General features: G+C 39.3%; 1 protein-coding gene across 1 annotated transcript in view; it reads right to left on the bottom strand.

Annotated features, from left to right (window-relative positions):
* PAH (phenylalanine hydroxylase) overlaps nt 1-21,842 on the bottom strand; it is a 34,951-nt gene extending 13,109 nt beyond the window's left edge. Inside the window, exons 1-5 of the mRNA XM_060776889.2 lie at nt 21,679-21,842; nt 17,504-17,611; nt 9,519-9,702; nt 3,641-3,729; nt 2,058-2,125 (exon numbers count right to left, since the gene is read on the bottom strand). Of these exons, the coding sequence (XP_060632872.2) occupies nt 2,058-2,125; nt 3,641-3,729; nt 9,519-9,702; nt 17,504-17,611; nt 21,679-21,720 (491 nt within the window). The 5' untranslated portion in view covers nt 21,721-21,842. The remainder of the gene's footprint in view (nt 1-2,057; nt 2,126-3,640; nt 3,730-9,518; nt 9,703-17,503; nt 17,612-21,678) is intronic.
* Nucleotides 21,843-27,561: the final 5,719 nt, after the last annotated feature.

Raw genomic sequence — 27,561 nt, 5'->3', positions numbered from 1 at the left:
GCTCCTTCCCTATGCAGAAAGCTGCAACAAGATACACACCATTGTTTTTCCTAGTACTGGCAACAACAATCTAGTGAGTTGGTTTCATTTTTTTTCTTTGTCTTGCTTTGCAGATTTCGTACTCTGGCAAACCATAAATCTGAGACATATGAAAGAGCTGTAGAAAATGGGGCATAGCATAAAGTAGATAACTCTTTAGATCTCCTCTAGCTCCTAAGAACCAGCTAAGGCAATTGCCCAGCAGGAGGGTCAAAATCTGTCTCTTAACCTAAATACAGTTACAGCACTGCCAGTCTGGTCAAAGTCTTTTGACCTGCTCCCTTTTGTTGCCTTGACATAAGAACTGAGGGAGCTCAAGTCTACATAAAAATGCATTTTTTTGAAATGGACAGGCAACACTACTATGGTTTCTCTTCTTATTCACCACCCTTCTCCCTGAAATTCAAATGGTCTTTTCCAGCAATTTAATACGGTCTATAGCACTGCTGAGATAATGTGAGGGATTTCCAGAGCGGCAGGATCTTTGTCAAAATATAAGTGATACCCCCTCCATTCCCTTTACCTCCATTTTTAGCCTAGTCCAGAGACAGCCCCCCAATAAGTGTACAATTTTCTATGTCTCTGCACCAGTCCTCCTTGATCTCTGGAGCTTTAAACGTGATTTTGAATGATTGAGAAGGGGAAACTGGGTCCGCTTTGGTTTCTATAGCATTGACCTTTCCTAATTAATCCTTAGGCCACCTTCGTGGGCCTGGAGAAAAGAGCAGAGGCTTAAAACACCGTCAGACACCAATTTGAAAGCAGCTGAGATCAATAGACCTCTGCTTGGAGTAGCAGGTGAGAAGAGAGAGAGAGGAAATCAGAGATGCAAATGGTACAGGGAGATAAAGATGAATGGCCAAAGGGTTTTTTTTAAGGGCGGGGGGTGTCATGGAACACTTTCTTATTTTTTTTTCCTTCTTATTCTATGGACCAAATTCAATAAGGCTATACTTTCACTTTTACAAACCCTATAATACATTGGTTTAACAATGTAATATTGTTTTGTAAACTGCTTCCTCTGTTGGGGCTCAGGTCAGTAGATGCTGAAGCAACACATCTACAAAATATTCCAATTAAAGTAGCAAAATGAATCCACAATGAATGCTGAAGTATGATTGGTTTATATCAGTCCTCAATCATCATGATTTATTATCAGTCCTGATATGTTTATATCAGTCCTCATTCAAGACAGTTAGGAGCCCACTACAGTTGATCCACATAACAGCTGAGAGAAGGAGTTGTTGTAGGTTTGTTCGGGCTATATGGCCATGGTCTAGAGGCATTCTCTCCTGACGTTTCGCCTGCATCTATGGCAAGCATCCTCAGAGGTAGTGAGGTCTGTTGGAACTAGGAAAAAGGGTTTATATATCTGTGGAATGACCAGGGTGGGACAAAGGACTCTTGTCTGCTGGAGCTAGGTGTGAATGTTTCAATTGACCACCTTGATTAGCATATAATGGCCTGACAGTGCCTGGAGCAAACTTTTGTTGAGAGGTGATTAGATGTCCTTGTTTGTTTCCTCTCTGCTGTTTTGCTGTTGTAATTTTAGAGTTTTTTAATACTGGTAGCCAGATTTTGTTCATTTTCATGATTTCCTCCTTTCTGTTGAAATTGTCCACATGCTTGTGTATTTCAATGGCTTCTCTGTGTAGTCTGACATGGTGGTTGTAAGAGTGGTCCAGCATTTCTGTGTTCTCAAATAAAATGCTGTGTCCAGGCTGGTTCATCAGGTGCTCTGCTATGGCTGATTTCCACCTGAATTAGCTATCTCACGTGAAACAGAAGGTCTTTCCCTTGTTTCCATCATCAGATTTTATAATATGTGTAAGGAAAGACTACTGTATGGCTGAGACAATGACCAGCTGACAGCATTGAGTAAATGGAGGCACGTGACATCTTTAAAACTGCTTGAATTCCCAGAAAATTTCCACACTACTGCTAGAATAAGCAGATTCATCTTCATGAACCCAAGTTCGTTTTTTTCGCGATACATTTTCACACATATTCATACTTACTGTCTGTAGTTGTATGCTATATCTGCAAATTCCTTTCTTCTGGCCCGGTAAACAGGATCTTTGAATCCCTGCAGAAATATTATGAAAACGAAGCTGACTTAATTTATTTATTTTTCTTACATACTACAGTTATAAAACCAATTTAGTGTTCAATCCTAATTAAGTAAGCAAGGTTTTCAAGTGTCCAGTTATAAACACAAAATCAGTCTTCTTTGGCTGATGAAAGGTCTTCAGTATTGCAGATAACAAAAATTGCCATGTTGATGTGGTGGTTTTTTTGACATCTTAAATGTTATTTCAGTCTACGTGTGTTTGCATTCCCTCTCCCCACAAACCAGAGGAAAATAACGGTTGCCTGATTAATACTAGCAGATGGATGTAGAATACACATTTCCTTTCAGTTCATTGAGATTTGGTTTGAGTTTGTTGATGGTTTTTGTTTTGCTTTCAAGGATTGCTTGCATTATTTTATCCCTAACAGAAGCATTGAGAGGGCTCTTTGATTCACTCTGTTTTTCAGAGCAATTGGGTCTTTTCATTTCCCATGCTTTTTTCTAGTATTCTGCCAAATATTGTGTGCTAAATAATTGTGCAGAACATGTCGCTCATTTCAGATGAAACTCATGAGCTAGCGAACGGCTAATCACTCTGCACCAATTAGTGTAATAGCAGTAATTATTATTTCTCTTTTTCTGCAGGGCATGTAATTTATTTTCAAGTACCCAGGTTTGGTTAAATCAATAGCAGTAATTTTGCATCTCCTGACATCAAAATAAAATGTACTTTCCTTTTCTATGAGTGTTAGGGGATGATGCTGATGCTGGGTATTTTTTTTTTTACGATTATTATTTCAATTTATATCCTGTTCAGCAAGGTTAACAATCTACCTGAAAACATGGAACCACAAATAAAAAGAACCAAAATACAATATAGAAATGCTAACATAAAATGTAGAAATGCGAATATAACAATAAAAAGAAGATAATGACGCAGCGATAAATGACAGAATAAACATTTCCTTATTCTACAAGACCATCTACTGATAGATATTTTACAACTGCTACTTGAAAGAAAAAGTTAGTGGTGAAAAAACAGATTTCTAACTGGAGTTTCATTAAACATTCATTCATATAAAAATTAGCTTGGCTGATAGTTGTAGGCTGTTATGGAATGGCATGAAATATCCCTGAAGTCTGGAAAGTTACTTCTTAAAGTAATGTTAACAGTGTTCACAAGATGATTTATTGTCATAGCTTATTGCAATCATGAATACTTTTCTATATTGTGATCTAGAACAAATAATTATATTGTATGCTCTAGAACAGTGGTTCCCAATCTTTGGTCCTCCAGGTGTTTTTGACTTGAGCTCCCACAGTTCCTAACAGCTGGCTGGATTTCTAGGAGCTGAAATCCAAAACAATTGGAGAACCAAAGGTTGGGAACCACTGCTCTAGAACAAGTAACCTGTTCTAGGGCATACAAAGGCAGGAACAGCTATGTGCAGTCAGGTTGTGCGTCTTGCATTCACCATGTCAGAATTTGCACAAAGAGATTGAGAGAGACATCAAACTTCTTTTTCTTACTGGGTGGTCAGCATCCAGTTCTGCTCCATAACTAAGAATCTGATTTGCAAATCTGTCCAGTTCTTGAATGCTTCTTGGGAACCATGGTACTAGAAAGAAGAAAGATACATGAATTACCCTAATGATTTTTTTATTGTTTTTTAGTCACTTCTGGTGAGGACTGGAGTCTGATATGTAAACAAGATAGTGGATCTGCACCAGGTTTTACTAAGGACTATAATGGATCTGTCAAAGCTTTGGAACTCTATCTGCAAGTTCAGCACCTTGGATACCTCTTTTAATGAAACCTGGAGTGGACTCACCATCCCACTGACATGGAAACCTCCAGCCACCACTGGTGTAATCTGGTGTTAAATTATTTCCTTAACATAGTTACTATTAACTGTTAAAAGGTGTGCAAATTTTGGGACTCCCTGTGTTTGTTTTTGTGCCTTCAAGTTGTTTCTGACAAATCTAAGGTGAACATATGAAAAGCAAGATTTGTTCAGAGGTTTGCCTTTGCTTTCGTATGAAAAAATGTGACTTGTCCAAATTCAGCTAGCAGTTTCCATGGCTGAATGGAGATTTGAATCCTGGTCTCCAGAGCCATCACCTAAGGATCAAACCACTATATCACACTATTTCTCAATTGATATATAATGTATAAATAGGCTTCTACTCAGGAGTGAGTGAAGTGAACTCAGTGGGAATTGTTTCTCCATGAAAAGGATTAGGTTCTATCTGCAGAGAACTAAGCCATGTTCATCCCAATCCTGACATTGGTGTTCCATACACAGGATTGTCCTCTTGTCCCTTTCCCCCTCCTTTATAAGAGCCCTGGTATTATTCATAAGGTAGCGATAAAAAGCAATGAGTCAGAGAAGCTTTAACCCTTATTTACTCTTAGGGTTAGAAAATAACTGTCTGTGCATTTAGACATCAATGAGAAACAAATGAGAGAAAGAGGCAGAAATAGAGATTGTGTGGATAAATCATCTTGTATCTTTCAAACTGACCAATGTATTGGGACACTTTTTATAACTGTATTGGTGTTTATGGAATCAAAATATTTTATTTTATGTACTTTTACTGAGACAATTAAATAAGCAAGAATTCTCTAATGGATGTGTTGAAGTAAAACTCCCATCATTTATTTTATAATCTCTCTTAAATTGTGGTGTCCAGAAATGAACAGAGTATTCCAGGTGAGGTCTGACCAAATTAGAACAGAGGGGTACTTATAGAAGGCCTTTATCAAAACCTTTTAGGACTTCTTCAAGATGTTTTACATGTATTATATCTGTGATATGATGGAAGTGAGTTTCCTTCTCTTACATGGACTTAAAAGCCTTTGTTTGTAAAAACTGCTGAGAGCATCCATGATTTAAAAAAAGAATGTCCCTCTGAAAAGTAGAAAATATGTATAATTCCATCACTAGAGGGCAGCAGCAGCGAGCTATTGATGTGTGTGTCCATCTGCCTTCAAGTCGCCTGTTGACTTGTGGCAATCCCATGCATTTCATAGAATTTTCTTGGGCTAGGAATATTCAGAGGTGGTTTTGCCAGTTTTTTCCTCTGAAAGGTAGCCGACATGCACCTGGTAGTCGTTGATGGTCTCCTATCCAAGTACTAACCAAGTCTGCTTCTAGTTTCCAAGATCCGTCATGATCTGTTTTATTATTTTAAAACATTATTTTAAAATCTGTTAAATGTTCTATGTTGTTCTTAAACTGAATTACAAATGCATTGTAATGGAGCCCACTTAGCAATTATATGAATGTTTGTGGATATGTCATCATAAATGGAGTCTGTGTCTTCCTATCTAAAATTGCATAAAATGCTATATTAATTGATACCATAAGAGGCATAAAAATACACATTTAAGTATAAGTACATATACGTACAAGCATCATTAAGTTCATCAGTACTTACTTTCACGAAAATGTGTACATGGTTGCAATGTAAATATGTGAGTCTCTATATTTAAATGTGGTTGCCATCAGGTTTCAAGATGGAACTGGCTATCACCTCCAGGTATTATCGAATCTCAACTCTCTGGAGCTTTGAGGTTTTGAGAATGATGGGAGTTGTAGTTCTACTTATCTGAGGCACACTGTAGTGGGAAAGGCTGCACTCAATTATTGACAATTTGTACAAAGGCTAATTTGGACTGTGTGGCTCATTCTAAGCCCAAATCCTGTGGCAATGCAAAACAACAAACAACAACAACAACAACAACAAGCAAGCAACCCTTTTAATATATATCTACAGCAAAATAATTTATATCTACTTATAGCCAAATCAACCTATTCATAGATGGAGGATAAATTCCTCCGCATGTGTATATGTAGATAAAATAAGTCACTTTCTCTAAATGGTGAGATACAAGGCCCTTCAGCATGCCTTCTTGTGCCCCAGTTCACCAGACGTGGCGACGTCTCTTCCTGTTGCCATTAATGAATGGCCAGGCTATGCTGTTGCAATGCTGACCCCTTGTGAAGCTCTGCAGGGCACACGCCGGGCTGATCAGTAATAAATATTGATTTGCTTGCTGAAGAAACAGCCGTGTTTTATGGTCCTGCTGAGGACACCCAAGTAGTGACCAGTTTAATGTGAGGGTCAGATGCTTAATTGGATGCTAATTAGCAGTTTATATGAGGGGCAACCAATTCAAAGGGCTCCAGAAATTCTGCAGATCTCTGCCCATTCTGGGGAGGGGTCAAAGGTAGGACTCGAAAATTTATTGTGTTTCTTAGGCACAGGTCTGAATCCTTTAAAAAAAAAAGCAGAGCCAACTGCTCTAGTCACCCCCAGGGTTCCAGCAAACAACACTTATACAGAGGCTGGTTGTCTCTGAGCAGCAATAAATTGTCTCTTCCTTTTCAAGCTCAAACTGAATTATACTTAATCCTTATATTTAGGGCTCCAATGGGTCTAACACTATATTTGCAGTTGCCCAGTTTTTCTTTTAACAAAAGGACTTCTAAAAAACCATATACTATTTTCATGACATATCTGTTAAACTCTTCCTTTAAAAAATCCTGCATTTAGTGTAACTTTGCAGATACAATGGCTGTTTTCAGATGTCAGAGAAACAGAGAATATCTGTCTAGGGCCTCTTCCACACAGCTGAATAAAATCCCACATTTTCTGCTTTGAAAATGGCAATGTGGACTCAAATAACCCAGTTCAAAGCAGATATTGTGGAATTTTCTGCCTTGATTTTCTGGGTTATATAGCTGTGTGGATGGGCCCTAGATCAGGAGTAGGAAAAGTGCAGCATGTGGCCACTTGCAATCTCTGGACTCCGATTTTGTGGCATCAAAACCGCACATCCTTCCCAATCCTGCACAGTCCTCTGAATTATTATTTTTTGAAAAAATCAGTCATTTTTAGACAATTTTGCCCCCATGAAAACAAGATTCAATGCCAACCACAACTCCTCTCTAGAACTTTTGCCTTCTACATAACTCCTTTTTCTAGGAATATCAAAACAGTGGCCAGAAGTAATAAAACATTGCCCTTTTTGCCTGGATATGATTTTGTTTGGAATATTTAGGCTCTAAACATCCTAAAAGTTCCTCGAACTTTTATCTTCCAGGTACTTCAGACTTCTCCTCTCAGAATTCCTGACTGTTGACCAAACTGGCTGGGGCTACCGGTAAGCTACCGGGCACTGATGTCCAAAATGACTGGAGGGTGAAAGTTTTGGGACCACTGGCAGGGAGATTAATGCCACAAAGAGATCAGGGTAGAAATGGCCCCAGATCTCTACACCAGTTTCTACTCCTTATCTAGATGCTGGATGTTACCAGCCTCAACCAATAACTGCAAGTGGCAAATTGCACATCCTTGCAATCAACCATATTTTACTGTGATGGGAATGAGCTATAACAAAACATCATGCTTCTGCACTCCCTTTCCCCCCTCATTTTCAACCACTGATCAGAAGATGCTTTCTCCTCTGTTTTTGATTAACCAAAGTTTAAATTTACAAGCCAGCTTCTGAAGCCAGGGCTTGACCTTGATTTCCTCTTTCATAACACAGTTAAGATTAACCACAATTTGTTGGGGTGGGATAGGGTTAAGAGCAGCAGTTAAACCTGATGAGGTGGAAAATAGAGTGGGGTTTCTGGGCACTTAATAGTTGCATAGAAGATAACATGTCATAGAACATAGACTCATTGAGTTGGAAGAGAAATTATGGGCCATCCAGTCCAACCCTCTGCCAAGAAGCAGGAAAAGCAAATTCAAAGCACCCCTGACAGATGGCCATCCAGCTTCTGTTTAAAGGCCTCCAAAGAAGGAGCCTCCACCACCTCCATCTTTGGATATAGATGTAATTACCTCCTCTGCATAACTACTGAAAGTACAGGAAAGCTACCCCCTTTTCCATCTGGTTATCTGACATAAAACCATAGAATCAGAAAAGTTGGAAGAGACCACCAGGGCCATTCAGTCCAACCCCATTATGCCACGCAGAAATACACAATCAAAACACTCTGGATGGGTGGCCATATGGCAGATCTTTCACTAGAGTAGTTCTCTGTATCAAAACTACTGGGAAACATGTTCAGTGGGTCCAAAAGTTCATATGATACCACCCTTTCGTGTTTCTCAACCAAGCTTAAGCAGCTGAGCAGGAAAAGGAAGGGGCTTGTGGCTGTTAGGAATTGTGGGAGTTGAAGTCCAAAACACCTGGAGGTCCCAAATTAGCCCATGCACTCTAGGCTATCTTTATATGTATTATATATATTATAATATAGATGCACATATATATGCCGCTTTCTCTCTCTTAAAGAGACTCAAGAGGACATCTTTCTATTCATTGATTTATTTATAGTCTGCCCTTCAACCAAAAAGGCTCACAGGGCAGCTCGTTGGCTTTTTTAAAAGGTTCATTAAAATGCATTCAAAAACAGAGAGAAAAATTACATCAATTCTAAAATCTGCTACTCAATGCACCTTAATTAGTGTCAAAATCTTAACCAACTAATAAGACCCATTGATTTCCTGTTGCCAAATAAACATACCCAAGATGCTTGACAATGACAATGAAGTAGAACTTTGTACTGTATTCCCTTTTGAAGAAAGTAGTAAAATTATAACTAAGAAGGAGGATTTTTAAAAATCCTTCTAACTTGAAAAGTAATTAAATCTTTGCTTTTAGGTGACTATGACTCCCTGCCAACCCATAATGTATTATCTCTCATTTTCCTTTCCTGGATAATGGTGTCCAATTCCTCCAAATATTTCTCTCTTTCCCTTTGCAATGTCATGGGTAGGACACAAAGGAAAGGGTAAGGAGATTATCAGGATTTACTTCAGGGAGAGATTCTTGCCCTTTCATGTTCCTCCCAGGAAGGAAGAAGAGGCAGCAGACCTAAAGCACTGAAAGTCAGCCTTAACTGAAATCCTATTAGGATCACATCTGTTGTCCAAAAAGCTGTATTCATAAGAATAGGATGGATGTGGATGAAATCAAGAAGAGGGTGTACTGAGCATTTAAACTCTATATCCAGGAATTATTGCTTTGGCAACTGTTTGGCTCTCTCCAGAGGACTACTCTATCATTTTGTTGTGCCTGCTTATTTAGTCTTTGCACTGAATAAATAAATCATATATGTTTAGTGCTGAATGCAAACAGATGGTCCCATGGACCCATGTGAAGGATTCTCAGAAGTTTCTATCTTGCCACTGTTGGAAACAGGATGATGGGCTCCATCAGGAGTGGCCAAGCTTCCAGATTTCCATTATAATCCCTCAGCAAATTTCCATTCATAAGTTGACTTTAAAATGAGTATTTGAGCCCTCCAGAAAATATCCTGGTGGCAATTTGAGCTCAGCATTTGCATATTGTTGGAAAGGAACCTTATTGTTTTCAGCAATATATTCTTACCAGCATCTTTCCTCTTTTCCCGTGAGAGCTCATGAACGTTTGCTCCAATGTCATCTCTCAAAGTCCTTATTATTTTCTCAAGAGCAGGTATGTTCTTGCTTTCCACATTGATGAAAAACTCATATTCATCTTTGTTCAGTCGGGAAGGTCTGGACTCAATGTGGGTCAGGTTTATCCCCTTTTCCTAGAACAAAATAACATGGTCAGTATGTGACTATTTTCAAGGTAGCCCATGAAGTGACTGAGAAAAACGTTTTGCTTTAAGATCTGGATTATTTCTTTATTTGTTTGATTTGCCTTTATGATAAGGGATCATCCAAATCCTCATAAATTCTTCATAAATTCACCAAAAGGTAAATCCTCAAACGTGAAGATCAGTTATTGGGGAACTGTAAAACTGACATATTTTCTTATCAAGTCATATGACTTCAAATGCTTAAGTCTGACTTTTAATCTTTGTGCATTCGGCCATGTTAGTGAAGGATGAAGGTTGCCATATTTGCTTCTATGAAAGCTATACAGAAAGATGGTCAAGTGTGATCATCCCTGCACTAAGAATATTTGGATTCATTGTAATTGGTCAGTGAAGAAGGCTAAGAATATAATTTTATTATTTATTTTAATTTAAAATATTTCCCTTTCCCAAATTTTCAGATTTCTTCAGAATTGTGATAGAAAGAATGAGATTTTAAAAAAACAAATATGAATGTAGGAGCAAGAAAACTGATAGATTTGTCCATCCATACAACAGAGTGTGGGAGACACCAACCCTAGAATATGTCCAAAGACCTCTACACATTGCTGAGAATATACAATCAGAGAGAGACACACAGAAAGCTGGAATGTTACCCTCCAAGTAAGGAAAGAATACCATGGGGCAGTCACTTATTTATGTCCTTCACAATGGACATTACAGATGAACGGAAATTGCTTGGCCACACATACCAATACAAGAAGTTGAAAAGGTCAGGAGTGCTTTCAAATCCTGTGTCTCAGGAAAGATGTTCTCCTAATTGAACCAGCCTCCATGCTAAGAATGCATTTAACTCAACTGAGCCCTTAGGTCAAGTTGTTTTAGTTCTCTAAAGGTCTGTACAGCAAACAGACAATGCATTGTATGAGCCATTTAATTAGGTACTCACAAATCACTGAAGGACTCCAGAGGATGGGAAAGTTACAGTCACTCTAAGTAAAAATTTATTATGATTGAGACCAGACCCAGTAAGCCACAGTCTGTTCGAAGTAATGATTCTTTGGTCTACCCTGGGAGTTAAGTATTTATACTGGAGATAATGGCCAGAATCCTAATGATAATCCTTTTGTTGTTGTTCTTATCTGCCATTCAGTCGACGTCGACTTATGAAGACCCTATGAATAGGGTGACTTGAAGAGACCTCCAAGTCACCCTGTCATTTACAGCTCTGTTCAGGTCTTGGAGACTTGGGTCATGGTTTTCTTGCTTGAATGTCCACCTGAAATGTGGTCTTCCTCTTTTCTTACTGTCCTCCACTCTACTAATTACTATCATATTCTTGAGCAAGAGACGTCTTCTCATCATATACCCAAAGTATCTTGACTTCCAAGGAGAATTCAGTTTTGATTTGCTCTAGCACACACTTATTGTTTGGTTTTTTTAGCAGTCTACAGTATTTGTGGAATTCTTCTCAAGCACCACATTTCAAATAAATTGCTTTTCTCTCAATCAGCTTTTTTACTCTTTAGCTTTCACAACAATACATAAAAATTGGAAATACAAAGGCATGGACAGGACAGTCCTAACCTGTCCATGCCTAAGTATGCAATGGTATATCTTTACATTTTAGGATCTTATCTAGTTCCTTCATAGCTTTTTTTCCAAGTCCTAGTCATCTTCTGATTTCTTGACTACAGTCTCCATTCTGATTAATGACTGAGCCAAGATATGGACAATCTTGAATAACTGTAGTGTCTTAATCATCTAATTTAAAGTTATGTAACTTATCTGTAGTCATTATTTTTGTTTTCTTAATGTTCAAATATAAACCTGTTTTTACACTCTCTTCCTTTACTTTAGTCAGTAATCGTTCCTAGGTTTTGCTATTTTCTTCTAGTAATATGATGTCATCTGCCTATTTTAGATTATCCTACTCTAATTTTCTTGCTTCCTTCCTCCAAATCTAATCTTGCTTAATGCATTATATTTTCAGTATATGCATTAGATAGGGTGATACTATGTAACCTTGCCTGACCCCTTGCCAATTGGAAATCATTCTGTTTTTCTGTACTTTGGGGATTGATCTGGCACACAGGTTATTCATTCATTAGCTTCGCTTGCATTTCCTTGTGCAAAGCCTTTGCCATGGGTGCCCAAAGGCCTTCAGACTGTAGCTTGGCACAGATCTTTTCCTGGCCACTTATTTACTCTGAGAATCTTCTGCATGTAGTTAGATGCCTTTGTGTACCTGTGAAAGAAGGAAAAGTATTCTCCTTCAAACCAAGTTATTTACAGACATGTACACTCCATCAGTACTCTAGTGGGACCTTGACCTTTTTGCCATCCTCGCTGAAGCTATCAAAAATACTGTGAAGCTGCTTAGACCACATAACATGTCATCACTTTAGTATTTAATTATATATCTTTACATTTGAGGGTCTCATGTAGTTCCTCCAAGTTCTAGGGCTTATCTACATGGGGCAGATGATTCTGGCCTAATTTGCCCCCTAACTAGTGCTGGATCCAGCAGTTATGTGCTGAATCCAATGCAGGTGCCTAGACAGGCTGGGACTGGAGATGTCTTTTGGGGCCATCACAGTGTCCTCTGTTCACCCCTCTGTTACTAAATGTAGCTTCTCTTGACATCTGTGCCCCATCTAAACAGCTTCATTTGCATCCTTTACAATAGATGTCATCACAGAGTTTTCCAGGAGTGGCAAAGCTATGCAATACTGACTAGACCTAGCTGATTGTAACCATCTCCATGTTCTTAATTAATTTCATGTAGTGACTGCATTCAGACTTTTACTTGAGGTAAATAAACCAAGAAACAAATGAACCTTTGGGGTACACAAACAACCTCTTGGATCCTTCCTTTGCCCAACTGACCAAACAAATCATGAACCCTTCCAGTAACTGTATTCCCTTCATTTTATTCAAACTGGGAAACCTTGGTTCTAAGAGACGCAGGTTCGCAGCTTGGGTGTGATCCTGGATTCATTGCTGAGCCTGGAACTCCAGGTCTCGGCGGTGACCAGGGGAGCATTTGCATAGTTAAAACTTGTGTGCCAGCTGCGCCCATACCTTGGGAAGTCTGACTTGGCCATGGTAGTTCACACTCTGGTTACATCTCATATAGACTACTGCAATGCACTCTATGTGTGTTGCCTTTGAAAAATATCTGGAAGCTTCTAATGGACCAATTGAAGGCACCCAGGTTGCTAACAGGAGTGGCACTCAGGGACTATACAACTCCTCTGCTGCGCCAGCTCCACTGGCTGCCAGTATTCTACCGGGCACAATTCAAAGTGCTGGCTCTGGCCTATAAAGCCCTAAACAGTTCTGGCCCAACTTACCTGTCCAAACTCATCTGAAAATGGACCCAAAAAAAAAGGACTTCTAAATTATTTAATTACATCTGCAATTTATTTATTTACTTACTTACTTACTTACTTACTTACTTTATTTGTATACCGCCCCTCTCAGCCTTCTGGCGACTTGAAGCAGTTTACAAGGCAAAATTCAATGCCACAAAAACACAGTACAATTTTAAATACATTAACAGCAATAAAATCAAAGCAACAGCAGTAAAAACATGTCATGCTACAAGAATAGTATATGTGAAGAATTGGTGACTGGAAGAAATTCCCACGAAAGAACATTGTCAAATGAAAATAATGGATGTAAGGAACATGGATGAATTGACTCAACTCCTAGCAAGACATCAAGGAATACCGAAGAAAAAGACAGAGTGAAAATCGTTTAAAATACATATAAAAAAGGAGAATAAAACTATAATCATTTAGCTAAGAAAATAACAACTGAATACATGGTCAAGGATACAACTACGAATGGAGAAAGTAGAAACTGAACTTTTATTTATTTTTATTTTATTTTATTGATTTTAGGACAGAAGAATATAACAAGCAAAGAAGAAGACCAGAAGTACAGAAGAATTATATAGGTTTCTTTTTCTTTCTTTCTTTTCTTTTTCTCTCTCTTTTTCTTTTTCTTCCCCTCTTTTTGGCACTGGGGTTATCACTTTATCGTTCTTCCTTTTTCCTTTTCTATATTTTATTTTATGCATACAAATCTTCAATAAAAATATTTTTTTAAATAATTTTATGCCTGCATGTTCTGCAATTTCACTCTGTTGTGTTTGTTGCTGGTTATTTTTATTAGTTACTGATTTTTCAATTTTTTTAGTGTTTTAGCTATGATATTGTGGTCTACTATGGAATGAGGTCCATGGGGGTGATATCATGCATTACTGCACTGAGGTCACCAGCCTTAGTAAGATTGTTAATGCTGTTTCTCAAACATTTGCCACCTAAGGCGGTTGCCTTCATCCACTTAGAGGTAGGGATGGCAAACATTGTTGCAGAGGACCAGACGGGAAGTGAATATATAAGAGAGTGAAGACCTGGCTCTTCGAACAGGCTTTCAACTAAGCAGTGCAATTGATTGATTACTGGAATATGGATTAATGGACAACGAGAGTGGATGCTGATTTTATTGATGAGATGTGATGGATTGTTATTTTGCTGTATTGTTGTATTGATGTTTTGATGTTAATTAATTGATATTACTGTTTTAAATGACTAATGATTTTGTATTGTGTTGTTGATACTGGTTGTTAACTGCTCTGAGTCGCCTGAGGGCTGAGAAGAGTGGTATACAAGTGAAGTAAATAAATAAATAGATAAATAAATATAATAGGGCAATTGCATTATTAACACTAATAACAAATTATAGTCGTAAGCTCAGATATTATAACCGCAAGAGATCACACACACAATCCATGTGCACCTAATAAAATGCTGGCCTATGTTTTAACAGTTGAATCCAATTAATCCCAAGTGATACAAACTGATTGAACCAATTATTGAAGAGTAAGCCAGCAGTTATATAAATCCCATTGTTGCTATTGGTCTGTTCCTGTTGGAACTACAGTTGAATGCAGTTCTTTATTATAGATACATTCCAACCTCAGAAATACAGTTAATTATTAGCTAATTGAAAGAAAAAACATACCTGACAGCAAATGATGACGCTAGTTGTATCCATATACAAACACCACTCCCCTTTGGAGGGGACCCAATATTACTGACCGGTGTTCTTGCTGCCAAACCATGCTGCATGTGTTACTTTTTCAAGCTGGCTAGAATGCTTTCACTGACTAAAGCAAACACAGCTTGGAGTTAGTGCATCCAAAATAGTTGAAGAGATAGAAAAGTGCTTTGAAGTGAGGGGAAAACAACCTTGGTTAACCATTATCCTACACAGTGGATGCTCCTCTATTAGACGTCAGAGTGCTTTTTTGTGTTAAAGGTGGTATAGCTCACTGGAGTAATCTGTAAGGTACAGTATGCTACCTGTGATGGGGTTCACAGTTGGCAGGTAGTGCCAGATGAATATTAGGTGGAGCCTGAAAGTCAATTGCAATTGGTTGACCCTTTTCTCATCTTCCCCCATCCCTTCTTTCTTTCTTTTTGCCAAATGGGTGAACGGGTGGAGAAGGAACAGGACAAATTTCTCTTGATAGACACCAAAACTGTTTGTTTGAGGAGGCCTTTGGAAACTGGGCCATTGGTTGCTTAAAGCCCTGGGGTCTCAAGTCTCCTCTTCCCTGCCCCATTTCCCTATCTTTTATTAATTGTGTCTAGAACCTGAAACTTCTTCCTTTGACTTTTCAGAAGCCTGTGAAATGCTTCCTCATTTCTAGCAGTGCATCTAAGTAAAGGTAAAGGTTTCCTCTGGACATTAAATCTATTTGTGTCCGACTCTGGGGGGTGGTGCTCATATCAATTTCTAAGCCAAAGAGCCACTTTGTCCATAGACACCTCCAAGGTCATGAGTGCACAGAGTGACGTTACTTTCCTGCAGAAGCAGTACCTATTGATCAATTCACATTTGCATGTTTTCAAACTGCTAGGTTGGCAGAAGCTGGGTGTAGAGATGTGTTTATTATAAAGTGTTATTTATAATGTGTTTAAACTGTATTTATAATGGTTATTATAAAGTGTTATTTATACTGTGTTTAAACTGTATTTATGTATTACATTCGTTGCCAGGGCCTAGCTGAGAGAGATAGGTTGCCATGGTGACAAGGCCGAAGAGGAGGTGGGCGGAGCTTAAGGAGAAAAAGGTTTGAAAGTGGCAGTTAAGCTTCAGTCAGGAGGAAGAGACCCTGAGAAGAGGGCAGAGTCAGATAGGACTCTGGGGAAATAGCAGAGTCGGGAAAGGACTCTGGGAAAAGTAGTTTAGTCAGGAGGATGAGACCCTGAGAAGAGGGCAGAGTCAGCTAGGGCTCTGTTGTGTGAAGTAATATAGATTTAGTTAGTTCTTAGTATTTGTGAATATTTCTTCAGCAAAGGAGCTGAAGGTGAAACCTTGTTAGATTGCTTGAGTAAAAAAAGAATCTAACAGAGGGGGTTTTAGGATCACCAGTAGTGGAAGACTGGAGATCAGGGGTTTGTATAGGACAAACAGTGTGAATATTCACAATAAGGAACACTGAAATAATAATAAAGCACTTCACTGTAGAAGGAGTTTATAAGAATTGTAACATCTAAAGCCTGAATGTATCACAGCCAAGCCATATTGTAACCAACAAGCATGTGCCAAGTTCAACATCTCAATATTGCAACAATTACGCTTTGTTAATAATAAACTTGTTCTCTTTGTTATTTCAAACCTGCCTCCTCCATTGATTTTATGTTCAGTGCATTCCACTCTACCAAAGTTACCTCACAACGCAAATAGGGATAAATAGAGACTTTAAGACCAGCGTCTTTACATTTTATTGGTGGCAGTTTAATTTAATAACAGTCTAGGGACTTCCTTACATCTTTGATAATCCCATTTGGTGGGATAAAGACTTCTTCACATATTTTTTGTTGACAAGCGGTGGCATTAACGCTTCCTCACATATTTTTTGGTGGCATTATTAGTTCTTTACACTGGGGCTGACAGTGAGAGCTCAACCCACTCCCCAGATTTGAACCGCTGACCTTTTGGTCAGCAAGTTCAGCAGCTCAGCAATTTAACCCACTGTGCTACCAGGGGGCCCTTGGCTGTGTATCTACACCTGAGAATTAATGCAGTTTGACAATCACCACAGCTCATTGCTATGGAACCACGGCAGATGTAATTTTTGGGCTTCTCTGCCAAAAGGTGCTGGTGTGTCACTAAACTATAACTTCCAGAATTCCATAGCACTGAGCATTTTACCGTGCAATAATTTTACAGTGCATTCAAACATATGTGTGTAAGTGCATGCACTCTATCTCTGTTTTTGTCTGTTTCTTTCTTTCTCTTATTCACTCTCACACACAAAAAACCTCTCTTATGTTGGAAAAGCACTTTAGAATTCTCATTCTTTGTGGTAATAATTAACTTTCCCCTCGGTTAACAAATAGAAAATGTCTTGGTACAGCTTTTGGTATTTTTCCTACTGTATTTCTCTATTGTTTGCTAGCTTAATTTATTCCTCCAAAATGGGGCAGAGTTTAATTCCACATTTTGCTGCTGTTTAAAAATTTTCCTTTCCAGATGTATTCTTTTAAGCGCAGACATGACATTATTAAAGAAAACAACCTAAAGCCACATGCAAAGCAGGGTGTTTCAAAATAACTGGCTCATCTCCAGCAAGACAGAATGGGACACAATTACAACTATTAAAGTAGATGCATGACAAAATCAGCGGTGTTTTGGGAAAGTTTGTACACAACTCAGGAAGATTTTGCTTCTGAAACATTATTGGTTTATTTTATTTTAATAAAATATGTACCTCAAATATGCGGAGAACTTTTGCTAAAGCTCCAACTTCTTCTTTGAGAGAAAAGATCAAAGAGATGGCATCCCACTTCGTACTGCTTTCTTCAATGTAGCTGGATTCCTATGTGATAAATCCATAGTTAACTGTGTTCCATGTCTTGAAAATTAGTACCATCAATAGCTAGAGGACAAGGGAGTGGGAGAAAGGTCTCATCTAGATTGAATGGTAGATAATGTCTGAATGCCTTACATGAGGTATAAAATATTTCTGACTGTCTACCAATTGTTTAAGTTGGATGAGTGGGTTTTAGAGGCGATCTTCTCAAAATGTAGGTGATGATGCATCCATAAAATATATTCCAAATTTTAAGTTCTGACAATAGCTTTTTTACAGCAATAAGAACAAGGAAACTTTCCATTGTTGTTGTGTTTCTGGCGGCATTTCTCAACCTGGGGGTTAGGACTGGGGGAGGGGTGTCATAGGGGGGTGTCAGAGGAGTCACTGAAGACCATCAGAAAACACAGTATTTTCTCTTTGTCATGGGAGTTCTCTATGGGAAGTTTGGCCCAATTCTATCATTGGTGGGGTTCAGAATGCTTTTTGACTGTGGGTGAACTATAAATCCCAGCAACTACAACTCCCAGATGTCAAGGTCTATTTTCCCCAAACTCCCCCAGTGTTTACATTTGGGTATATTGAGTATTTGTGCCAAGTTGGATCCAGATCCATCATTGTTTGAGTCCACTGTGTTCTCTGGATGTAGGTGAACTACAACTCAAAAACTCAAGTTCAATGTTCACCAAACTCTTCGAGTATTTTCTGTTGGTCATCGGAGTTCTGTGTGCCAAGTTTGGTTCAATTCCATCATTGGTGGAGTTCAGAATGTTCTTTGATTGTAGGTGAACTATAAATCCCAGAAACTACAACTCCCAAATGACAAAATCAATCCCCCCAACTCCACCAGTATTCAGAAATGGGGCTACAAAGTGGAATCCACGACATGCGAGTGTGAAGAAGAACAAACTACAGACCATCTGCTGCAATGCAACCTGAGTCCTGCTACATGCACAATGGAGAGCCTCCTTGCGGCAACACCAGAGGCACTCCAAGTGGCCCGCTACTGGTCAAAGGGCATTTAATCAACTACCAAGCTTGCAAACTTTGTGGTTTGTTTGTTTGTTTGTTAAAAATGCAATACAACTGTTTGGTTTGCTCCTGATATGATAAATAAAAATTGAGTGAATTGGGTATTTGTGCCAAATTTGGTCCAGTGAATGAAAATGCATCCTGCATATTAAATATTTACATTATGATTCATAACAGTAGCAAAATTACCGTTATGAAGTAACACTGCCCTAAGGTGAACTTATCATGGGGTTTCCTAGGGCTGAGAGTCTGTGACTCATCCAAAGTCACCCAGTGAATTTTCATGGCCAAGCAGAAAATTGAACCCCTAAACTCCAGAGTTATAGTCCAGCAGTAAAATCACTACCCTATTCTACTGTTCACATGTATTAAAGGTACAATCAATATTTGTGATAGAGTTTGAAAAAGCTCTTTTGGGGGAATTACCCATAAGATTCCCCCATCCTCTGTGGTCAGTAGTAATGTTGGATGGATGGGGGTTGGGATGGATGTGGGAGTTGTCATTGGGAAATGTAACTTTTCCAAGCTCTAATTCTAACTACTGGTTCTTCTGTGTTCAGTAGCAATTGGAACAGTGTGTGCTGAACCAGTTATGAAATACTCTTACTAGATGGCTAACAAGTGTCAGTAAAGAGTGTGATGTAATGGAATAACATCCAGACTAGCATTCTGAGAGACAAAGGTTCAAATCCCAGCTCAGCCAAGGAAAAACACTAGGCAAGCCTCACTCTCTCAGCTTTTGAGAAAAACAATGCAGACCTCCTTTGACTCAATCCTGCCTATCAAACTCTAGGATAAGTTATGATCAGCTTGAAGAGACATAACATCAACAATTCTTCCCATTAACCTAATGGTACCAACTAAAGTATTAGAATTCTTTTCATGTGAAATGTTTTTTATGAGGAGGAAAATGGAACAAATGCAAACATGTGCCAAAGTCTGTATTATGGAAACTTTGATCTTGGTTTGAGGGTATAAGAATTAGGAAATGCGTTGGCATGAAAAATGAATAAAAACCATTCACTAGACAGCCTTGTTAAGAAATTAGGGGGTCACCAAAGCTACCCAAAAACCGAGGCTGGGTTACACAATATTATTTGGAAAATCTTAAATCCAATAAATACTTGTTTGGGCATCTGTCCTAGCACCATGTGGATTTTATATCTTGTATACTACTTGAGTTTATTAAGTAGCCCACTACGTTTATAATACATAGTTTAGGGCGGTGTTTCTCAACCTTCCTAATGCCATGATCCCTTAATACAGTTCCTCATGTTGTGGTGACCCCAACCATAAAATTATTTTCATTGCTATTTCATGACTGTAATTTTGTTACTGTTATGAATTGTAATGTAAATATCTGATATGCAGGATGTATTTTCATTTACTGGACCAAATTGGGCACAAATACTCAATATGCCCAAATTTGAATACTGGTGGGGTTGGGGAGGGGATTGTTTTAGTCATTTGGGAGTTGTAGTTGCTGAGATTTATAGTTAACCTATAATCAAAGAGCATTCTGAACTCCACCAACAATGGAATTGAACCAAACGTGGCACACAGAACTCCCATGTCCAACAGAAAATGCTGGAACCTCACAACCTCTAAGGATGCCTACCATAGATGCAGGTGAAATGTCAGGAGAGAATGTTTCTAGAACATGGCCATATAGCCCAAAAACCTACAACAATCCAATAATGGAAGGGTTTGGTGGGCATTGACCTTGAGTTTGGGAGTTGTCATTCACCTACATCCAGAGAACACTGTGGACTCAAACAATGATGGATCTGGACCAAACTTGGCACACATACTCAATATGCTCAAATGTAAACACTGATGGAGTTTGGGGAAAATAGACCTTGACATTTGGGAGTTGTAATTGTAATGCATTTACAATCAAAGAGCATTCTGAACCCCAGCAATGATAGAATTGGGCCAAACCTCCCACTGTGACCCCTCTGACACCCCCTCACTACCCCCCCCCCAGGGGTCCTGACTCCCAGGTTGAGAAACCCTGGTCTAGCTCTTTCTAATTTCAACCTATTAACTTGGATCCCGGGAACGGGTTGGTTTCTTTTTAGCGCAAACTATAGCTGAACAAGAGACAAACTCACCCGACCATTTTAACTGTTTGGAGAACAAAGATCAAAAGTGAGAAGGGAAAATAAGCCATGCTTGTTTATTTACAGGGGTTGACAGATCTCTAATGTATTTTCTTATCAGCTAAAATGCATAGTCTTCATCAACCCTGACTTGAGCTGGAGAAAAGGGAATGTTTTTGCCCATTATTACTCTGAGCTCTGGAAGTGCTTAGAAGCAGCAAAGAAGGTTTTAATTCTTCTGAATGTATGTGCTATTAATCTTGCACCAGTCTCTCAGTTTTCATTCAGAGATGAAGGCTGGGGACAAATCTGTTTTGAATTTCCGAAGCTCTTTTGTGGTCATGGGATGAGAAGTGTTTTTAACTCTGCACTAAGGTGTGAACTCATCACCAAAACAATATTTTAATGGCTGGTGGCAAAGTGTCTAATTATGGCCCCATCATTTATTTGCCATTCAGACAATTCAGTATAACCATTTTTCACAAAGGAAAAATGCTATGCACTGAATTTTGTTTTTTTCCAAGTCAACTGGATTGAGAAGCATTACCAGCTTTTGAACCACCTTCTGGAATTGTGTATTTAACAACAAAAATATACAGGGATTAATAATAAAATATTTCATCTGGAAGGAGAGAATTGCTATCCCCTATACATCGGTATACATCAGGCATTGGACTCATGGGACTTTCCAAATGTTGGACTGCAAATCCCATCATTCCTCACCCTTGGCAATATAAATTAAGGCCTGGACTTACAGTCCAATAATATCAAGAAGATGCGTGTTTGTCACATCTGTTGTACATCAAGTCATTACTAATGTCAAAGACACAGGAACAGGTTGAAAAAGTGTAAAACCAATAGCAAACTGCTACTTGTCATACTTTACATTGCATTCATATGCCACCCTGTAACCAGGTTCAGTTTCTATTAGGGACTTACCTGTAAAGCATCTCCATTCATGATGTGGACCTCTTTAGCCATGTTCACCCAAATTATCAGGCTTTGCTTGCAGGGAAGAGGGAAATGTGATCTTCCTGTGTTTGCAGGAATGTCTGTGTACACAACATACACAGTTATTTAAAGTTTAATGAGCAGCTGAAGGATCAGCCCCCTTCTTTGATCTTTTCTCTTTTTTGGTGAGTTTGGACAGAGGTGGAGTTTTCTTGACACATCCCTCTTTTGCACCAATCAACCCCCTTCAAACTCTGGAGGCCCAGATTGCTTCCCTGTGTGCAATACGGGGCACAAACTGGAACACCATCAAGTTTCACATGTGTTTGCTGTTTGAGAGGGCAGCATGGATTGATTTTCTTCCAGTGGGTTTTGTATTATGCAATAGTTTAATTTCAGCTCTTTGAAAATCTGTTCCCACCCCCATGAACAAACAATAATAGGGTTTTGCTTTGTGGTTGGTTCAGAATGTTCTCAGTTTTGTTTAGCATCTTGGTATGTGTTGTAGCTGCTATTACCACTACAACCCAAAATCAGGGATAGTTATTAAAATTCATTTACCACTTGTCTATTATCTTGCATGTCCATTGAATTTGCCCATATAGTTTGTGAAGGCAAGGTTTGTGTTTTAAACACATCTACATTGGTTGCATTCCTTGGTAAAGAAAATTATGCTCACTGAGGTTCTAAAGAGCAATAGCACATACTGTAAACACACACAAAAAAACCCCTGAAAATAATAGACAACAAATAAGACACTAACTACCAAAAGCCTGACATAGGGATAAATAAGAACACACTGAACCAAAGCCAAGTGGAATAGACTGCCTCATAGGTGATGGAAGCTCTTTCTTTGGAGGTGGATGGTCATCTTTCAAAACTGCTTTAGTTGTGTATTCCTGCACAGTAGGAGATTGGACTAGATAGCCCTCGCAGTTCTTTCCATGTCTGTGATGCTTTTGAGCTTTTAAACAGAGGCTGGATGGCCATCTGTCAGGGGTGATTTGAATGCAATATTCCTGCTTCTTGGCAGGGGGTTGGACTGGATGGCCCATGAGGTCTCTCCCAACTCTTTGATTCTATGATTCTATGATTCTAGGACTTCATGTACACTGACCATTTAAGTCAGTATAGATTAGGATCAAGCCCATGACATCTACATGCTGCATAGGCTGATCCATGGAAATGTGGGGCAATGCCACTGTAATACAACCTTGCCATGTGCTACCAAATGTTTAGAGAAAGCCCAAATTCAAAGTTGGGATTTGGGCTGTCCCCTGACCTAAGGCCAGTGGGGACAGTTGCACTGATTCCCAAACAGAACCAGCCACAACTGTCCCCACAGGTATCTCATGATCCCTAGACTCAGTGAGCATGGGGACATGGGATGGCACTCTTCTCTCTAGCCACAACATGGCACCTATCTGTTTCCTCTTGCTTACCCTGATGTCAGTGTGGGCAACAAGAGTGCTGGGAAATGAGGTGAAGAGACAGGGGATTTCCTCTTCTCCCCTCTCACGGGGTACCCTGTCATTCTGACTAAAGTCAGAGTACATAACCAGGAACAGGTAGCTGCTATATTGTGGTCAGAAACCACTGCAACATGAGGGGGTGAGAGGAGGCATTTAGGGTAGTCACAGTGGCTAGGGGAGTCCCTCTGTGGACATCTCTTGAGATCAATCTATCACATTGTATTGGGTCCAATTTAAGGGTCAGCGTTGATGTGCCCTAGCTGTGACTGATTGAGAGTGGAGGGTTACAGACAGATTAAAAGTTCTGTGTATAAAAAGTCTCCAAGATTGTGCATGGAAGAGTTCAGTGCATACCAAAAGAGTTAGCTGGGGATTTATTTCCTGGGACTATCAACAACAGAATAGGGGTGTACATTGCTCAGTGGGGCTTGGTTTAAATGTAAATTTCCATTTGCTCCTTAATTTCTGTTAAGCCTTCCATCTTTGCAAATTATGCCTATTCATTAATAAACTTGTTAACCATTCTATCCACTAGTGTACTTATTTGTCTCCAAATTAAAAAAAAACTTCTTGTGTTAGCAAAACAACTGTTGATGATTAAACTAAAGTTTTGGACAAGTAGTTTTTTTTTATAACTGCAAACCAGAATTGAGAAATACCATCTGGATCTGATATGGACGGATTTATCTGATGTTAAAGACAGGGATATTTTATATATTAATTTGATGCATCGTAATGGAGGGGTAGAGAGCCAGCATGGCGTACTGGTTTCTGTGTTGAACAGTAGCAGAAACAGCTGGGACATGGAAGCCCACTGTGTATTCTTAAGCAAGTTGCTCTCTTAGGCAAGTCACTTTCATCCTCAGACGAAGAAGAAGGCAAATCCCCTGTGAACAAAAACCTGCCATGAAAACCAAGGTTTGCTTTAGGGTTGCGATAAGTCAGAAATGGCTTAAAGACACACAACCACAATGGATGTGTGTATTGGTGTTTGCAAACATTTTTAAAATCTGAAAATACTTTTTTAAAAGAACTGTGGGAAGTAAAATCATATCTGTCCTTGGAGGCTACAAAGTGATAATGTCCTTCTTTGGAGACTTTCAAACAGAGACTGGATGGACATCTGTTGGTGGTGCTTTGAATGTGATTTTCCTGCTTCTTAGCAGGTTGTTGCACTGGATGACCCACAAGTTCTCTTCCAACTCTATGATTCTAAAAATAGAGTGTGGCTGTTTGTGGGGTGGATTGGGACCTATGTGGGGTGAACTGGGACTTATGGAGGGCCAAGGTCAACCCAAGACCTGGAATTCCCTATATCTTGCCCACTGCTTCATGCACCCCTCTGTTTCCCTTTTCAAAATGTTATGACATGAGTTGCTGGATTACCTGAGACTGTCTAATGCAATAAGCATACAGAGATTGCCACTGATTGGCAAAGGCAGGGGACTGGCTGACCATAACCCTTTCTGCAGTGTAAACAAAACTACAATTTGCTAAGTATAACAAGCAATAAGGCTCAAATCTTATTGGTGCTTTGGAGAAATAGACTGTTGTCTTCTTTCTGTTGTCACTGTTGTACAACCTTGAAATAAAAATCCAACACCAAGTGCAGTGCATGAGCAAGGAACAGCAATGTTTTTTATTGATGTATCCGCCCAACCCCATTAAGGGCTTTCTTCCTTCTATTGCCGTCATCCACATGCAGAAACATGCAAACATTACTATTGAACAATTGGAGGCACCGTTTTTCAGTCAAAATAAAGAATAACCACGTTGTGGGACAGAAGAAAAAGTCCCCAAAATCCATATCTGGTTGAAATTTTTATTAGGCTAGTTTCAAAAACCTACAAATCAGATGCAATCTTTTGAATTCTCCAGATCTCATAAAGCTAGGTGGTTTAAAAAGCAGACAGACTAAGGTGGGGTTGTTGTTGGTGAAACCCTCTAGTCTGTTTTTAGTAATAGTCCTGCTGATGTGCTAGAGATAAAGGTTGCTCAGGGTTGGCAAGTTTGGGATGCTGGAGTACAGTTCAAATGAGGCTCTACCAGATGCTGTGGTAATATGTAGCCACATCTATGACTACCATTGGGCTGTATTGAAGTGAAAACACAGAAATCAAGATGTCCTGACAACACTGAGTCCTAAAATGAGAATATGAGGAGCTTTCACGCATGACCAATGAGAAGGAGGGGAGATTTTCTGGTTATCCGGACACCTCTGTGGATGTCTGAAGAGAGTACCTGTGCAATAAGAAAAAATGAGGGGGGGACCATGCCCCATCATGCTGGTGATCCAGGAACTTTGCTCTGATGTCAAAAGAGGCACCCACAATGGCCAGGAGCTCACACAGAGCTCTGCTAAGAGTAGAGGCAGCAATACAATCCCTCTCTTTTGCATTCACTGATGAGGAAAGAGTGATCGTGCAAGTGTCCAGTCTGAACAGTGGGTTGGACTAAATCAGATTCAATCTTATCTGTCCAGATTGCCCTGCAGCCACGGGGTACTGTGGAGGCTCCTGCAAATTCCGGAGGGCAAAGCTGGAGGGCAAAGATGGTTTAAACAAGCAAAATCCCTGGAATTCTCACTGGAAACAGCTGTGCATCATGAATACAGCAAGCTTTTCATTCAATGTGAGTCTGAGGTTTGGAGCTAGTGCAGAATATGCTCACCAAAAATCTCAGACTCAGCTTTGTCACAATTTTCACTGCTGTCCCCCTTTTACTTCCTGGTCATCTATAACCTCTGACCACTGCATTGTTACTGCCACTTCTTTCTGGCACCAGCTGATAGAATCATAGAATTTGAAGAGATCACAAGAACTATCCATCCCAACCCCCTGCCATTCAGGAAAATCACAATCAAAGCACCCCCAGCAGATGGCCATCCAGCCTCTGCTTATAAACATACCTAGCTCACTCAACTTATCCATGGGTCAGAGCAAAATCCATAATTTTGACCCACAAATCTGCCCTTGACTTAAACGAACTATTTATTTATTTACTGTATTTCTACCCCACTCTATCTCACTCCAAGGGTGACTCAGAGCAGTCTCCAGTTTTGGCAATTATTTAATGCCGCATTAAAACATAAAACAGAATTGAATTAAACCATAAAACAGACAAATACAAAAAAGATTGAGCTTGAAATCAAAATAAAACAAATAGATACAATTAAAAACTAGTAAAACACTGTTAAAACGATGCACCTAATCCCGCAGTCATGGCCCAAGCTACTTGGCTCCGTTTATATTGGCTCTGTGGATATATATTGCACTGTGGTTGTGCTACTCCCCAAACACTTGGTTTCACAGCCACGTTTTAACTTTCTTCTGAAAACCAAGAGGGAGGAAGCCAATCTAATATCACTGGAGAGGAAGTTCCATAGCCAAAGGGCCACCACTGAGAAGGCCCTGTTGCATCTGCAAAAGAGGCGGGACTGAGAGTAGGGCACATCTCTATGCCCAAGTTGGTTCATAGGGGGAGATATGTTCAGAAAGGTAAGATGGACCAGAAGCGTTTAAGGCTTTATAAGCTAAAGCCAGCACTTTAAATTTTGTTCGGTAGCAGATGGGCAGCCAGTGAAGCTGACGTAACTGGGAGGTTGTATGCTGTTGGAGCATGCAAGGAATCAGTTAATGTGTGTGTGTCAACTGTAAAATAAGATGCATGATGCTGATTGCTCAGGCAATGTCCAGGGAGCAGGCTGATCCTGGGACTTTTGGTTACTCTTACATTTTTGTTCAGGCTTGAGCTATTCAGGTGCAGAGAGAAAAGAAGAGAGAAGCAGAGAGAGACAGAATTTGGTGTGTGCTCTCACTTCATGAGCTGCTGCAGGAATTTATCCAACATGGACAAAAAAAGACAATTTTTAAATCTCTCACAAAAGGACATTATGTGAGTTGGTGCAACTGATCACATTGTACATATGTTGTTCTGAATTAAGAAGAGCAAACTACTTGTTCTTTACTGTTCACCTACATGGCATATTTTCTTTCTGTGGCAAGGCAATGCATGGGCTGACCAAATGTGAACTACATGTGGTATATTTTACATTACATGTTACACATATCGCTTTTTCCTAACATGATCACCAGCCAGTAGATGGTGCTCTGTCCACATAAGATTCTGGGTTGTCTTAACTTTTTAAATGCTACACAGATGAGAGATTGTCATGCAGTGACTCTAAGTTGTCTTAAGCTAAGACAGGACACTTCTAGGATCTCCATTGGTACCAAGGATGCCACTATCAAGGTATTTTGGTTCATACAGAACCAATTTGGTTGTTATCCAACAGAGCTTTTGTTCAAAGAGATATAACCATAACAAGTCCTCTACTAAAAAAACTTTTAAAAAATTGTCTTTCTGTGCCAATGGACCTGAAATTTTATTGTCTATCTTT

This window comes from Anolis sagrei, chromosome 5, assembly GCF_037176765.1.
Source record: "Anolis sagrei isolate rAnoSag1 chromosome 5, rAnoSag1.mat, whole genome shotgun sequence".
Taxonomy (NCBI): domain Eukaryota; kingdom Metazoa; phylum Chordata; class Lepidosauria; order Squamata; family Dactyloidae; genus Anolis; species Anolis sagrei.
The sequence above is the reverse complement of the archived record's forward strand: the minus strand, read 5'-3'. Positions and strand labels throughout refer to the sequence as shown.